Source organism: Alligator sinensis, unplaced genomic scaffold, assembly GCF_000455745.1.
Source record: "Alligator sinensis unplaced genomic scaffold, ASM45574v1 scaffold1196_1, whole genome shotgun sequence".
NCBI classification, from domain to species: Eukaryota; Metazoa; Chordata; order Crocodylia; family Alligatoridae; genus Alligator; species Alligator sinensis.
Genome location: NW_005842583.1, coordinates 957,118 through 973,739, shown reverse-complemented (window position 1 = coordinate 973,739; position 16,622 = coordinate 957,118). Strand labels below are relative to the sequence as shown.

At 42.3% G+C, this 16,622-nt stretch overlaps 1 protein-coding gene across 6 annotated transcripts in view; it reads left to right on the top strand.

Annotated features, from left to right (window-relative positions):
- Positions 1–16,622, top strand: part of ATRX (ATRX, chromatin remodeler) — a 139,042-nt gene that overhangs the window by 63,253 nt on the left and 59,167 nt on the right. For all 6 annotated transcript variants that reach the window (XR_003096056.1, XM_006032696.3, XM_025214447.1 and 3 more), the window contains 3 exons: positions 3,294–3,403; positions 5,232–5,378; positions 6,049–6,226. Coding sequence is in view for 5 of the 6 variants with exons in the window: in XM_006032696.3 (XP_006032758.2) it covers positions 3,294–3,403; positions 5,232–5,378; positions 6,049–6,226 (435 nt within the window). In the remaining variant the exon portion in view is untranslated. The remainder of the gene's footprint in view (positions 1–3,293; positions 3,404–5,231; positions 5,379–6,048; positions 6,227–16,622) is intronic.

Below are 16,622 nucleotides of genomic sequence, written 5' to 3'. Positions count from 1 at the left end.
AATCATCAGTGACTCAATGTCTAGTTGGGAAGAGGTCTGTGTTGTTTAATATTTTCATTAATGCTTTGGGCTGGGGGCAGACATTGCACATAAACTGGTATAAGTGATTGGAAACCGGTTGAAATCTGTAACATAACAGAAGTTCAGTGCATGTAAACTGCTTTCAAAGTGGCTGAAACTAGGGATGCCCTGACAAAGTTCTCTTCGCCGCTACCCGATGATTAACCAGCCACATCAGCTGATCTGATAACCTATATTTAGTAACAGTGCAAGGCATTTTAAGCTACTGACATAAATTAATCTGCCCGCTCCAGCCTTCTATGAAACTATGAAACCACCTTCCTCCTTGTAGTTAGGGGTCAGAAGGGACCTGAATAGATCATCTAGTCTAACCCCCAGTCACTGGTTGGAGCACACGCTGGGATCACACGACTCCAGACAGGTGTTCATCCAACTTCTTTTTTAATTTACCCAAGGTAGGAGCGAGGACCACTTCCCTAGGAAGTTGGTTCCAGATCCTAGCTACCCTGACAGTGAAATAGTGCCTCCTAATATCTAACCTGAACCTATTCTTCAGCAGCTTCTGGCCATTGTTCCTTGTCACCCCAGGTGCTGCTGGGGGGAATAGGACCCTTCCTGTTTGTTGCTGATCTCCCCTAACGAGTTTGTAGACAGCCACCAAATCCCCCCTCAGCCTCCATTTGCTGAGGCTGAACAGATTCAGGTCCCTCAGCCTCTCCTCATAGGGCCTGCCCTGTTGCTTTGGATGCACGACAAGGTGTGGTTGGCTTTGCTGGCTGCGGTCTGGCATTGGCAGCTAATGTTCATCTTGGAATCAATAATGACTCTAAGATCCCTTTCCGCCTCTGTGCTCACAAGGGGGGAGCTCCCCAGCTTGTATGTATGCTTTGGATTCCTTCTCCCAAGGTGCAGCACCCTGCATTTATCTACATTGAAGCCCATCCTATTACCATCCGCCCACTTCTGTAGTCTGTCTTAAGTCTAATTGCAGCCTCTCTCTCCCTTCGAGTGTGCCTACCTCTCCCCACATCTTGGTGTCATCAGCAAACTTGGACAATGTGTTTTCCACCCCCTCGTCCAAGTCGCTGATGAAGATGTTGAACAGTGTAGGCCCCAGGACCGAGCCCTGGGGGGCCCCACTGTTCGCATCCCGCCAGGTCGAGTACAACCCATCCACCACCACTCTCTGGGTGCGCCCCATCAGCCATTTTTTGACCCATCCAACTGTGTAGGCATCAATGCCACAGTCGCTCAGTTTATTAATGAGAATGGGTAACCGCCTTATTCTCATGCACGTTGTCCCTTCACCCATGGCTACTGCCTGCAGCCCTGCTTCCTGTGCAACCCATGCTGCTGTCTCAAGCAGATGGGGTTGACCCTCACATGGACAGCAGTGCCAGGTGCATTTGGAGCCCTGTAGCATGCCGGTGCTTCAGTGCCGGCGGGCCCCACATGGCCAAGCTCCCACAGACGCTGGGGAGAAGCCATTTTGGCAAAGACGCCCAGTGCCTGGCAGAGCGAAATGTCCCTCACATGGCACCTTACCCCACCTTTGCACAGCCCAACATATCCACAGCAGCCCCAGTGTTTAGGCCCTTGCTGTGCTTGCAGCATTGCCGTGGCAGCAGCAATAGGAGTTGGTAAAGTCCCTTTGTTGTTGAGTACGGTGCCCTGTGACTGCTCCCTGGTGCTTCCCCCCGCCTTCCACTACTTGCTAGGACCTGTAGTCTACCATGGTGCAGGGACCGGACTGTGCTTGCCAGGGTGCTCCAGAAACGCAGCTGTAATTGTTGGCTACAAATGACCAAAAACAGCCAATAGTCGATAACATCATTTCTCCTTTTATTAGTGCCAGTCTGATAGCCAACCAATTATATCCGTGCACCCCTACCTGGGACAAGTTTAAGATAAACCTGGATGAATGCAGTATCAGACCTAATTGATTTAGGTTAAATCAGTTTATTGAAATTCTGTCCCAAATCCCCTCCAGATTCAGGTTAACTCATACACCCCCAGCATCCCAGGATGCTTTGCACCTCCCCACAAACTGTCCCTGGCAAGGTGGGCATGCTAGCCTTGGCCAAGCTGTATGCTCCAGTTGAGTAGTGAAGTATGCTGTAGCACCCCCCCGAGCTGCTGGCCTGAGCCACTGCAGGCATGTGGCTGCATTTCTGGAATCGGAAGTGAATGTCTGTTCACTTGTTTATCAGCTCAGTCTACGTAGCTTAGACTACACTGCAAAGATTAAATCAATTCAGCCTCCGGCTTTTTGACTGTATGCTTAGGATGGGATTAAGTGTCCACTTAACAAATTTGCAGATGGTGCCTGGTTGGATGGAGCTGCAAACACCATGGTGGGGTAGGCTTAGGATTCAAAATGATAAATTGGAGAAATGGTCCAAAATCAAAGTTAATTTAATGCAGTTCACTAAGGACAAGTGCAGAGATCTGCACTTTGGACAGAAAAATCACATGTGCAAATACAGACTGGGGAATGACTGGTTATGCCACAGTATTTCAGAAAAGGGCTGGGGGGTTATAATGGACCATAAACTGAGTGTAATCCAACAGTGTGCTCTTGTTACAAAAAGGCCAATGGCATTCTAGGCTGTATTAATAGGAGTGTTACAAACTAGCAAAGCGATTCACTTTCTGCTTGGCACTGCTGAGACTTCACCTGTGTCCAGTTTTGGTCCCTTCATTTCAGGAAAGATGTAAGGAAATAAGGAGTCCAGTGGAGTGCATTAACAGTGACTAGAAGCCTTGTAAACTTGACGGTAGGAGAAAAGGCTAAAAGAACTGAGATTTACTTAGTTATAGACTTATTTAGACTCTTCTGCAGTGCCGCTGCCTAGCCAGCTTTTCCCCATAGAGTGAACATGTAATTTCTTCCTAAGTACACCATCCTTCACCAAATTTTCAGCATGTCAATTTCAGACCGTTTCTCCAATCTATCAAAATTATTTTGTATTTTGGTCTCGTCTGTCTGGCTTGGTGCTATCTACATATTATATAAGTATATCCTTTAGTCCAGTTTTTCAGGTCATTAATGAAAATATTGACTAGAATAAGGCCCAGGACACACCTCTGCAGGACATAAATGTCTTTACAGTTTGATAGCAGAATGTTGACAACTATTCTTAGAGTGTGATCTCAAACAGTTGTGCATCCACTTCATGGTGACTTCACCTATATCTTTTTAGAAAAGACCCTGAAGTTAATGTTTATAATACTTTTTTTTTTTAAAAAGATATCTTTAACATTTTCTCCAGGTGTTCAGTTCATGTGGGACTGTTGTTGTGAATCTGTGAAAAAAACAAAGACATCTCCAGGCTCTGGATGCATTCTTGCTCACTGTATGGGTCTAGGGAAAACATTGCAGGTAAGGTTCAAATACTTCTGACATAGTACATCTTTTAGTACAGACTTAATTCTCCTGATGATCCAAGTTTTAATGGCTTTTGTGGTTTTGTAGACACAGCTTATCCTGTCTTCCAGGCTGTGGCCTTCCTCAAAAAGAGGAAGTAGATTTTTGTAATGTTCTGTGAGAGCTGGTATTTATGTATTTATGAGTTATAAAATGTGTCCATGCACTCTGAGGTTTCTGGGTGTTGTGCTAATTTAAATATCTAGAATTAGACAATACATTTATACTGGAATGAAAGTGTATGATGTAAACTAGAAGTAATATGTATTGTTTCCTCATGATTCAAAATTATAAAACGTAGTTCCTTTATGATTTTGTAACAATAGTATTATTTTTCAAGTACTTTATACTCTTTAATGCATTATTATTATTATTAAGCATGTTTGTTATTTAAATTGCATCCTTCTCTCTGTGGCCCTTGGAATATACATTTTGCCTGGCATGTTTGAAATATCTGTTTGCTCATAAATTGATTATTTTTGTTGTGCTGCTTAAGCTGAAGGCAGGTTGAAAAAGATAACTTTTCTATAGAAGTGGAATCTTCTGAGGTGCTATGCTTGTCCTAACAGTTCAGTCATTCTCAGTATTAATAGTGCACGTGTTTGTCTTGTCGACTGTAAGTCCTAAAGAAGTGCTCTCTTTCACATGTATTTGCAATTTGATCTTTTAGTATTAATACTTAACATGCCATACTGAATTGGATATAATCTGATTCTTAGAACTTTAATGTTGTGTATTGAAATTTGAGATGTGAATTAGGTTGGATGATCTGATGTTAATTTCTTCATGAACAATAAATTTAAGTGAGGACATTTTTCACAGAAGAGGGTTTCACAGAAGTCAAAATTAATTTTATTTGTGTATGCAACTGTTTGTCAGTGCTTATCTCTATCCTTTGAAAGCTTTTGTGTTCTTTGAAACAAATGGGTCTAATACAGAGTTTAACTGGTTTTGTCAAATGAAAAGAGCAGTCATGAACTTACTGGATATCAGATGCACAAGAAAAGCCCAAATGACCTATTTCCTTGCGCAGTCTTTTTTTCCTCTATTTAAACATCTTTAGCCTAAAATGTTCAACACAAAAGTAGTTCTGTTTGCAAAAGCAGTGATGCCAGTTATCGTTGGTGGTGTGGCCTGATGCAGGCTAAAAAGAATTTGGTGTCTAATGAACATTGCATATTTGAAGCTCAGAATCAAATTTAATATGGTGTACAAAATGGGTCACCATACTGACGGAATTATTAACTTTGGAAATCTGTTGCCAAGTTTCAAGGAACTTTACTCTTTCTTCATAAGAAATTTTAAGGATTTGAGCTTATTTCTCTCTGGGGAGAAAGGGAGGGTCATACGTGACTTAGAAACTTGTTAAATTGTTAAAATGATTTAGTAAACCTGGAGAGAAAGAAGAGTTTTATTCTCAGCTACTTGGAAGCAATATCCAAAATTAGAAAGCTGAGTAAATGAGGAACTTGAGCAAAGCTTCTATCAACACAGCAATAAATCTGCCATGTTAACCAGGGAAGGAAATTTGGCTCGGAGAGAGAATTCAAGACGCAGATTTTATTTTGGAAATCTGTGAATTGAAGCATATTGTATAAAATGGAAAAGTGGAAAATGAGTTGTTTAAATAACACTCCCCCAAAAAGAAAATGTTTGGAGAAGATGTTTGGTGTTTGTAAAATTTGGATGTACATTTAAGTGGACGAAATGAGGCTTGCTAATGTGTACTTGTTGCTTTCAGGTATTCTAGTACTAATTTACTTGTTGGCTTTCTGTTTTGCAGGTAGTGAGTTTTCTCCATACAGTTCTGTTATGTGACAAGCTGGATTTCAGCACTGCTCTTGTAGTGTGTCCATTGAACACAGCCTTGAACTGGCTCAATGAGTTTGAAAAATGGCAAGATGGTTTAGAAGATGATGAACAATTAGAGGTATTTCATTCTTTTAAACTTTCCTTTAGTCTCATACTGAACAGTTTGGTGCAATTTATTACATTTACTCACTCAAAATACTCTGATTGAGTTTTAAATATATGGAAAATGTACTTTGATTAGGGTTGAGTGTTTTAATAAGTTACCTTGAAGTAGGCTTGGACCTTTTTATTTATAGTACATCAACTGCTCTGCAATAACTGCCTGTGTGCATTCCCTACTCTCATGGTATTCTAGAGAATATAATAAAGGAAAAGCTACCTTGCATTTACCCCAAGTTAAGGGCATGCATATAAACATTTACCACAAAGTAGCTGGTGGGCTGTAAATTCACACCCTAGCTTACCTTGTGGTAATTTGTTAAATTACACTAAATCGTTAGTGTAGCACAGGGGTGAACAAAATGCGGTCCGGGGGCTGGATGTGGCCCGCCAGGCCATTCTGTCAGACCCGGGGAGCCCCTAAAAAATTTAGAAAATTAATATTTATCTGCCCTGGGCTGCCTGTCATGCGGTTCTTGATGGCTTGCCAAAACTCAGTAAGTGGCCCTCTGCCCAAAATAATTGCCCGCCCCTGGTGTAGCAGGTGTGATCTAGGAATGTAAAAGTTTTGTGATACATTGTTGAAATCTTTAAAGCAGATACCATGGTTCAGCTTTCTCCCTCTTAAGGTCTGTGAACTAGCAACTGTGAAACGCCCTCAAGAGAGAGGCTACATGCTGCAACGATGGCAGGAAGAAGGAGGTGTTATGATCATAGGCTATGAAATGTATCGTAATCTTGCACAAGGCAGGAATGTGAAGAGTAGAAAACTTAAAGAAATATATAACAAGGCTCTGGTTGATCCAGGTAAGCAAAATTTATTTACGCGAGTATTCCTGGTAGGTATCCATCAAAGGATATGAGCTGAATTCAGAAATTTTGCGAGTGGAAAATGTTTTTTGCATCTTTTAAAAATGTGTAGGAAAATAATGGTCATGTTTTAATGAACATTTTAAGCTGTTTTTGTTCGCAGTTAACTTGAACTCTAAACAGGTGATCTCTAAAACAATCTTGTGTATTTTATATGCTATGATTCAGTGTGTTAAGACTAATAGGCTTGCAGGTAAGAATGAAGTGAACCATTTACAGACAAGATGCAGCTACAGAAATTAGATTTGTGGCCAAAAATAGCTCTCTCAAAGTAGCACCTTTATCAGGGGTCTGCTCAATCACAGTTGTCTGAAAAATCAACTTAAATCAAATTGATTTAAATCACTGGTCAGAAAGCCTCTATTTAATCATTATTTTTTACAAGAGGTGCATTCTTGTCATTTGATATCCTTTATTCCTTTAGCTTCTTGAAATTAATATAGTCCATAGCCTGTTGTGACCTACTAAAAATTTTTCTAAAAAGGTTACATGAATATATTTAGTCTCAAATAGTATATAATTAGATGTTATAATCCCTATTCCATGATCGTATCTTTGAGCTTTAACATATCTTAAATTAAAACTATATGTAGATTTTTTTTAAATGTATCTTAATAAGAAAAAAGATTAAATTAAAAAAAAAATCTGAGTAAAACAAAAAAGTCACTGATTTTTGTCCACCCTAATTCTGCCTTCCCTCTGGGACCCAGCGGTCCTTGCTGCTGCTGTGGCCCAGCCTCATAGCCCATCTTGGGAGGAGAAGGTGCTGCACAAAGGGAAGCCAGTAGACAAGATGGCAGCCACCCTTTCGTGTCTCCTCTCCCACCGGGGCCTCTCTGCCAGTCAGCACTGCAGGGCAGGATCAGCAGTGCATATCTGGGAAATATCTGCAAAATATGCCCTTTATGCCATGACCAACCTGTGAAAATGTGTTTAGTCTCACCTTAATTTAAGTAGGTCCCTACCTATATCTTACTTTAAATTTAAAACATTGCAGTATTCTGGAGCATGACGTGGAAATGGTAGTGTTAATATGAATTTCCTGGCATTAAGGAGCATTTAAATTTGATCTGGCATTTTGCATTTTAGGTAATGCTGAAACGTGACGTACTGTTTGGGGGGGGGGTTCACTCTAGAGACTAAATGAGGTCAACAACAATGCCAAAATGAATGGTCAAAATATGATTCTCTCTCCTTGTTTCAGATCCTATAACCAAGAATAATCTCTCCATTGTGCAATATTATTTAATACAGTACAGAAGCTATTCTTAAATTGGCTGTTAAATTCTTAATTTGTATTATGCTTTGAATATAGTCACTAAATTTAATGCGGTTAAAAATCCTGTGGTTAGTTTAATATTGATATGTTTTTTGAGCTCTTAGCCAATAAATTGTTGTTGTAGCAGTTCTGTGTTTTGCTTTTTTGTTTTTAAAGGCACCCAGTTGGTTTTGTATTGTAAATATTGCAGTTTTGAAATGATCTGTATAGGTGTTCTTAATATGCTCACTAGCAGTTTAAGGTATTTATATACAGTGTATTGTTGAGAATACAGGCTGAATACTGTAACTTAATACACTAGTGTGTTTGCTGAAAATTTGTTTATCCTGCTTCAGCCATAAGTGAAAAGGACCTGGCTGGCGGTTTTCATTTGAGTTGTTTATGGGTGTTTGGTCCACATGATGATAAAATTAACAAAAACTTAAAACCTATTCAATATGTTTGATAGACAGATTGTAGATTTGCTTCTGCTCCAGTGAGTTTCCAAGAGCTGCTGAAAACTTTGAATGAATGGCTAAACTTAAGAGACTTAATACTCTTTCCACCCTGATTTTATGTTTTAAAAAACAAAACCCCAACCCTCTTGGCAATGTTGAGTATCCCTACTGGGGATATAAATGAGCTTTTCTACTAATTGTGAAGCTAAGATTCCTGGATGGGTTTTATATGAATCAGGAAGCTAACAGTTGAGGGAGAATTTATACTCATGGGCAGAAAAATATCTGTAGTAAAAAAGACCTGTCACGACAGGTTTGGGAAAAAAAATGTTTGTAAAAAGTTGCGGCTGCTTGAGTTGGGGAACCAGGGTCATGCTGTGTGCTTGACCCATGAACTCTCTCTACCTGTGAATATGATGGCATTTGAAATACAGTCAGAGCAGTTTACAGTGGAACATTATGTAATAACTTTTACAAAGTCATGGGAGACGGGTGGGGGGTACCAGAGGTCTGTGAAAGGGCCAGTGTAGTGCTGCTTTAAAAACGGCAGGAGGACCTGTTAGCCTCACGTCAGTACCCAGGAAGTTACTGGAGCGCATAATAAGGAAGTCTACTTGCAAGCATCTGGAGATAGAAGGCATGATCACAAGCAGCCAGCATGGATTTGTTATCAACAATTCATGACAAACAACCTTGATCTCCTTTGACAAGATAACTAGTTGGGTGGGTGAAGGGAACACAGTGGATATAGTATAGCAAGGCTTTTGACGAAGTCTCAAATGACCTTCTCATAAACGAATTGGATAAATGTATGCTAGACAAAACCACTATAAGGTGGACAAATAACTGTTTTCTAGCTGCAGGCCAAAGGGCATTTATAAATGCAGTCATGTCAGAATGGCACGAGGTTTTGACTGGAGTCCCACAGGGGTCTGTCCTGGGCCCAATGCAGTTGATGCCCAATGCTGGATAATGGAGTAGAGAGCTTCTAGAGCACATTTGCAGATGACACAACTGAGAAGAATTGCAAACACGCTGGAGGACTGGAGAACAATTTAGAATGATCTTGACAGCTCCAGCCCAGCTTTCCAATCTAACAGGATGATGGTCATAGCTGAGAAATGCAGGGTGCTGCACCTTGGGGCGATTAATCAAAAATACACAAAATGGGTGACAGTTGACTGGATGGCAGCACTGTGGAGAAGGATCTAGGAATCTTGGTGGATTACTTAATCCACCAGCTGCACTTACCTTCGGTCAGTGTTCCACGCCGGCCCTGCTGCCTTCCTTCCAGTTCTATCAATCGACTGTCTGGCCCATGGCTGGGCCACAGCATAAATTCTACCAACTGTTTGTGTCTGGCCCATGGATGCCCCATAGCACTCCTTTGTGCTGCTCTGGGCAGCAGTTAGCGTGGAGAAGGGCAGTGCGTGGGACCCACAGTGCTCCACAGAGGGCCAAACCCTGCCCGCTCCCACCTGGACACCTACTGTGGGGTACTTACTGGCGAATTGCATTGAAATAGGGCAGTGGGATCGAAGCGGTGCGCTCATGGACCGCTACACCTTAAAGGGAACATTGCTGCTTAGAGTCAGAGTCAATGGACTGGAAGGGACCTGTAAGAGCATCAAATGCTTGAGGCACTTGTGGGATAGAATAAGGAATTCATACAGACTTATATGAATTCCTTACCTTTGCCTTCTGCATGCTTCTGTAATGAGTGCACTTATTGTAACGTTTTTAGACCTAGTCATCAGGACATTTCATAGACCTGTTTCAAACACGTCAGCTGGCAGATCATATCAAATTCAGAAACTTCAGGGTACTTATCCTTGTACACTGAACAGGCTGTGAATATTTTTTCTGAACCTGGAAAAGTTCGTTTTGGCAGTCTCTGTTAGGAGGCAGTGTTTGGTAAGATTCAGTTCCATAATTCAGACTGTTCAGAATGCTAACATTTAAATAACTCAGTATTGGATTTAAGCTGAATACAAAAAGGCAGAAATGTCTTTTTCTTGTCCAGTAGTTTCTGGACATGTTTGGCTTGGCTAAATCGCTTCACAACTATCCCATTACTTGGATCTTGCCGTCTTCATGAGTCACAATGCTGTCAGTATAGCTGGCTGCCAGTAAAAGAGGCAGTTATGCAGTTAGATGCTTGCCTACTGCTGTGATGGTAAATGGGAAAACCTTTACCTCTGGGAGCTGTTTTAATTTAAAAAGTGGCAAAATTGGAATTTGAGCAATAATTTAATTAGATATGGATGGTTGTATTAAGTACTCCTAGGGTAAACTTATAGCGTAGATAATGCAGTATAAGCTTCTATCTAGTTGGGGAACCAGAAGGGAGAAGTTTAGCCAAAGTTTATGGGTGGGGAAATAGTGCAAGGAATGATTTCATTAATTAATTAGCTCTGCTATGTGAAGTAATAACAGACTTACAAATTAGTTCAAGGCAGCAGATGACATCCCATAATGCTTGGTCTTGATAAAATGCTGTTTAGCTTATTGATGGCCATTGTGCCACATGCAGTATTTCACTTGCTTTGATTTTTTTCTTAGTAATGCTAATTAAAATTCCATTTATGATATAACTTGTAAACAACTGTATACTTGACATTCATGTCATTCGAATCTATTTGATGTTTGTGGACTTGGAATAGAAAGAGGAGCTACGATCTATAGAATATACTGTCTGAATATACAGCTAAATGGCACTTCAAAATCTTCTTAATTTCTCAATTGCTGGTGAGACATTAAAACAAGTCACCTTTCTAGTGCTTAATTAATGAAATCATGATGAAGATTTCAAAGTGCTATGCAAACGTGTTAGCATATTTGTTTTGCAAGTGCCAAAATTCTAGTCGGTAGAAAAATGCATGTATGAAATTAGCTATTTTAAGTCATGTTTTCATTAGTGGATGAATTTTATATCAGTATTTAATTAAATTAATTGTACATGCTTTTATTCCCTAATACTATTGTAATTTAGTTAACCATGATATATGTTTGTAAGCTAAAATTTAACTGATGCAATCTATGGCTCATAGTAAACTTGTACCGATACTACCTTTGATTGATCTTCCGTGTCTTTTTCTGTATTCTAGCAGTACTTAAGTCTTGATTAGGATTGTCAGTCCAGCTGTATTTTTTGCATAGCATCCAAAAAAGGTTTACACTCTTAATGATGGGAGGCTGCATGGCATACAACAAAAACAAAGTAGAGAGAGTAGTGGGTGGAGAGAGAGGGTCTCAGTAGTGGGAACACAAAATTATTAGCAGATGTATGTGGAAGAACCTAAGAGCTGTGTAATTTTTGCCATTTTTAATTAATGCGATGAAAGAACAATAGATTTGAGTTTACAAAAGGCCACCTATACTAAGAGCATCATAGTAAGAAATGATGGCTCTCTAATATTTCTGAAATCAGTGCCTGTGCTCTAACAACCCATTTGTAACTAACATGAGATTCTCTGAAGTGGTGATATTTGGTTATTTTTGTGTTTTCTCATAATTTGTTTATGTTGGAAGACAATTCACTGAGTGCATTTTGAGTGGATGGATTGAGCAAATATACAAGTTCAAATGAATTCTCTCTCCAGTCCTTTGTGTCATTTGAGTGTAGTTCATCTCTGCCAGTAGATGAGAAAAAGAGCACAAAATCGTTCCAGTAACATAACCAAGGTCATACTGCTCTGGTCCAGAGATTAATACTGCCCTTAGAATTTATTTCAAGGGAATTTGGGATTTCGGGCAACCGAAGAGGATTTTTTTACTTTCTGTAAAGGACCCAAGGAAGCACAGGTGGCAGCCAGATTTGTCTCATCTAATTTGCTGAAAACTTGTCAAGGAGGATTGTTTCATGACAAGAAAGGAGAGCTAAGAGACCAGCTTGACAAGGTTGGCTTCCTCACAGGTAGAAATCATGACTGAAGTTTTGCTAGCAATATTTAAAGCCAGCACTGGGACATCTTTTTTTGTAACATTATAAAATTGCTGTCCATGGCTTGGCAAGTGCAGGTTCAGAAAGATAAGCCTGTATGATGTTGTGGGGTGCTAATGCTACTTTGGGATGACTGCTATACTGCTCTAAGAAGTTCCTTGTATTTGAACTAGTGTTGAGATGAAGTTCTCAACCAGTGAGGCTTGACCTAAACATAAAGTGTCAAAGAGCATGCACAAGCTTGTACCACACTTGCTGAGTGATCAATAGAAATCTGTGATTTCCATCTCCTTCCCTCTTTCTTCTCTATGTGCTTCCATTTCCTCAAGCTGGTTTAACCCACAGGACTGCAACACCCTTGTTGGAGCCATATCATCCAAAGAGCACTGGGGGAAGAGGAAGAAGTAGCAAGTCCCACTTTCACCCTAGTATCACAAGCAGTCCCTTAACTCCTTAAGAACAGCTGACAACCCCCTACCAGAAGAGACAGGTTAACAGGTAGCTGAAAAACAGTTCCCACAATATCTCTTGTCTACTTCTAAATGGTGGGTAGAACATAGTAGCTTATGAAGCAACTTCTTGTCTTTTTTATGGCTCAGACAAGGAACACTGAGAATTGCAAGTACAGAATGGATGCTTAATCCCCTGTTTTGTGGGCCAAAACCACTTGACAAGCACCCTGCCCCCTGTTGCCATCTTGGGAACGGAAGTCTCCCCTCCCCCCCCAAGAGTATTCCTTATGGGAAGGGGGTTTGCCATCTTGGAACGGGGGAAAAAAAGTTATATACTAAAAATCAAACCTCCGTAATAACTTTTTTTTATTAAAAAAATATATATATATCCTGAGTTGTGTTTGCATTGTGTATATAGAAGTGATTCCATAATAGCTCAAAATGAAGTCTTACTCTTGTATATTGTGTATGGGGTTTGTGGGGGGCTGTGGAGTGTGACGGGGGAGGGTGGCTGTGTGTGTGTGTGTGTGTGTGTGTGTGTAGCAGTAAGCAGGGCTTCCCAGAGAGGCACGTGGGGGAGGGTGTGGGTGGGTATAGTATGTGGGCTTTGTGATTGTGTGGGGTGGGTGGAGTTTGTGGGGGGAGGGTTTATGGGTATGATGGGGTGTGCACAGGAGCCCCCCTGCATGTACCCTCCTGAGCTGGTCAGTACCTCCCCCCTGCCCCACAACAGCCTGGAGCCCATGTGCCCTCCCCAGCATGCAGCAGGAAGGGGGCAGCTCCTTCCAGCTGCTGCTGCCTCCTGCTCCATGGTAGCAGCAGGGACCCGCGCGCACAGCCCCAACCGTGTACCTGCTCCCAAGTTGCCTGGCTGGATTGGGCAATAGTGGTGCCAGGCAGAAACTATCCCTCAGCTCAGAGGGAAAGCGGCCCCTTCCCCTTCTTTGCCACTGGGCAGCCACCCAGAGCCTGCACCAGGCTGCCCTGCGTCTGTCATAGTCACCTCTGGGCTGCCCTGCATCTTCTCTGCACTGCCACTGCTGTCATGCTGGGCAACTCAGAGGCAGTGGTGATGGAGACGCGAGGCAGCCTGCACCAAGCACTGTCCAGCAGCAGCAAAGAGGAGGGGCTGCTTTCCCCCTGGAGCAAGCAACAGTTTCTGCCTGGTGCTGCTGCTCAACCTGGACAGGTGAGTCGGGAGCAGGCATGGGGCGTGTCAGGTCGGGGCTGTGCACACTGGTCCTCACCGCTACCACGGAGCTGGGGCCAGTGGTGACAGCAGCCACAAAGCCCAGGCAGCTGTGGCTCTGCCTAGAAAGGCAGTCTAGCCATAGAGCTGCCCCAGCTCCACTGTGCCCAGGGACCAGCAGGACGCACCATGATAGAGCAGTGTCTTGGCCAGGCAGGCTGTACAAAGCCTTCAGCCTGCAGGCCATATTTTGCCCACCTCTGATATAAAATAATGTTATATTTGATACCTACCTGGTCATGATTAGTGCTCTTCATCTTGAAGAACATAAAATTGGGAAAGGTGTGAACACTTTCCACTCTCTAAAATAAAATAAAACGGACAAGTAACATTTCTAAAGTCACAGCTGTGTAAGTTAATGGTATCCTTGAGAGAGAAATTTATTCATTTCCAGTCATGGGGCCTTATCTCTTGAATGGCGTTACTGCTTAATTCTGTGGACACTGGCTCCATTCTTGTTCCAACAAACATCTGTCCATTGTGGCATTTTTAGCATAGCTATCAGTTGGACTGTCTAGTCATTTAAAGCTTAAAGAAATGTTCCCCTTCAGGCATGTATATATGCTCTGAATATTTTTATGGTTAAAACCAATTTCAACAAGAACATCCACGTTTTAGTAACCACCTCTGGTAATCCTGATTAAACAAAATCTTTGCAAATCTGGTGACTAAGTGAGTGATTTGCATAGCCACACTTACTCAGCTACAATTTTGATTGCCAGAAGTCATTAAGATTTTGTTAACCTGCTTAACATGTAGGCTAAATACAGACGGTCAAAAAGCCTGAGGCTGGATCAATTCAGTCTTTGCAGGTTAGTGTAAGCTACAGAGCTTGAACCAGCAAGCAAGTGAACAGTCCCTTTTGGTTCAGGAAATGCAGGCATATGCCTTCAGGGGCTCAAGCCAAAAGCTGGGGGACACTAGAGCACACAGCCTGCTAGCTCCAAGGCTTTTCCCCCCTCCATGCTCAAGTGGAGGGGGCATGGCCAAGATGTAGCTCAGAGCTAGCTGGAGGGTCTGCCTGGGCAGCGGGGTGGGGGGAGAGGAAGTGACCTGCTAGGCTGAGGAGGGGGTGGATGGGGAAAAAGGTAGTGGCACTGAATTCATAAATGCGTGAGCAATAATAGTCCTTTCTCTGATGCAAGCATGTATTGGACAACACTGCAGAATCCTGCTAGCTGTGATCATGGACTACAAATCCCAGAGGCAACTGGGAGCAGGAAGGGGAAGTGATGAGCAACCCTGCAGAGTCCTGCTGATGTGGGTATGGACTGCAAATCCCAGAGACCTGGGGACAGCAGGAAGGGATCTGGGACAGAAGTTTCATAAACCGGTTTGACCTAATCACTTAAGTCTGATACTGTATTCAACTAGTTTTATCTTAAACCAGTTTCAACCATTTTAAAACTGATTTGTGCACTGAGCTTATGTTCTGTTACAGGTTTAAACCAGTTTCTGAAGATTTAAACTAGTTTATGTGTAACTTCTGTCCCTAGCCGTAATAATCTGATCCAGTTACTGATCATTATGTTCTAGGTCAAATCAGCTACCCAGGGCAGGTATACTTCGTCTATCAAATCAGCTGGGAGACTTAACAAATCCTTGACACTCTGTGGAGTTGGAACAGAGAATATTATACCTTAACAAAGGCAGAATAGTAGGCCTGCGTGAAGCGGCTAGTATTCACTTCAGAGTCAGCCAATTTTGGAGCAAATTCAGCCACTGCCAGATCTCCGAATCAAACAGGCCCCATCCCTCGCCCACTCTCCCAGCTCTGTCAGTGGCTGCCTGGCCCAGCCCTAGTCTCCTGGCTCTTTTTTTAAAAGCCCCCCACACAGGTTGCTGCCAGGCTGGGGGCCAATCCCCACTGCACCCCACTGCCCTGTGCTGCATGGGGGGGGGGGGGGGGGGGGGTGGGCTCTGCTGGCAGGGCCCCTAGAAGCCCTATCAGCAGCTGCAGCAGCCCGTGAGTGCGGGACTTTTTTAAAGAACACCGGGAGCTGGAGCCAGGCAGAGCAGCTATCAATGCGACTGGGAGAGCAGGTGGGGAATGGGGGCTCATGACAGCTCTGCATGCAGTGCAGGGCAGTGGGTGGCAGCAGGGATCGCCCTCTCCCTCTCCGTGGCAGGAGCTGGTCGGTGGGGACTTCCTTTTAAAAAAAAAAATTTGATATTTGATTTGATATGCTCAAGATACAGAAACAAAAATTTGTAAAATAATCGAGGAAGCTGATGAGCCTTAATGATGTCTTTCGTTCTACTGTTCAAAGAAGGAGCTTCAAAAGATTGTATGAAGTATTAAGAAATGATTGCAGACTCTCTACAGGAAAGTATGCACAAAGTTGCTAGATAGGTTTATTTGTTCCCAGAAAGCACATATTGCATCAGGTAAAGACACCGCACAATGCTTGTTAAGTCTGTTCTGTGGAAGTTTTTTATTTATCACTGAAGTATTGCTGAGCGGGTTTTAGGGGAGTAGAGAAAGGTGGATTTGGGATTGGGGTGTTTTGGTCGTGAATGTGAAGGCTGGCTGCAAGTGTTAATAGGATTCAGGGCAGGTGTAGTCATTGGCAATTGCTCTTCTTTAAGAGCTGTGACTGCCTTTAATGGATACTTCTGTTTATCTGTATTTCATACAGATAGGTTTCCAGTAAGGCTCTCTGTTTGCTTACATGCATATAGGATCTCAGTTTATATGTTGGGTAAGGAAATAGCTATGATCAGAAATTATAAGTAGGAGTTTGTACCTGTACAGACATGTTATTCCCATAGTGCCTTTTCTTTGTGCCTTTATCATTTGAGGATGATCTGTTAATCAGCAGGGAGAAGACTGTTTCTGACAAATATTCTGGGTTGCTCTGCCTCTTCCTCAACCACAGGAGAGCTCCTAACCTCCTGTTTTACCTGAGCTACAGAGTTCAAGAAATTCTTTAAATAACTCGAATGTTGGCTCCAGAGTGTTAATCCCAGCAG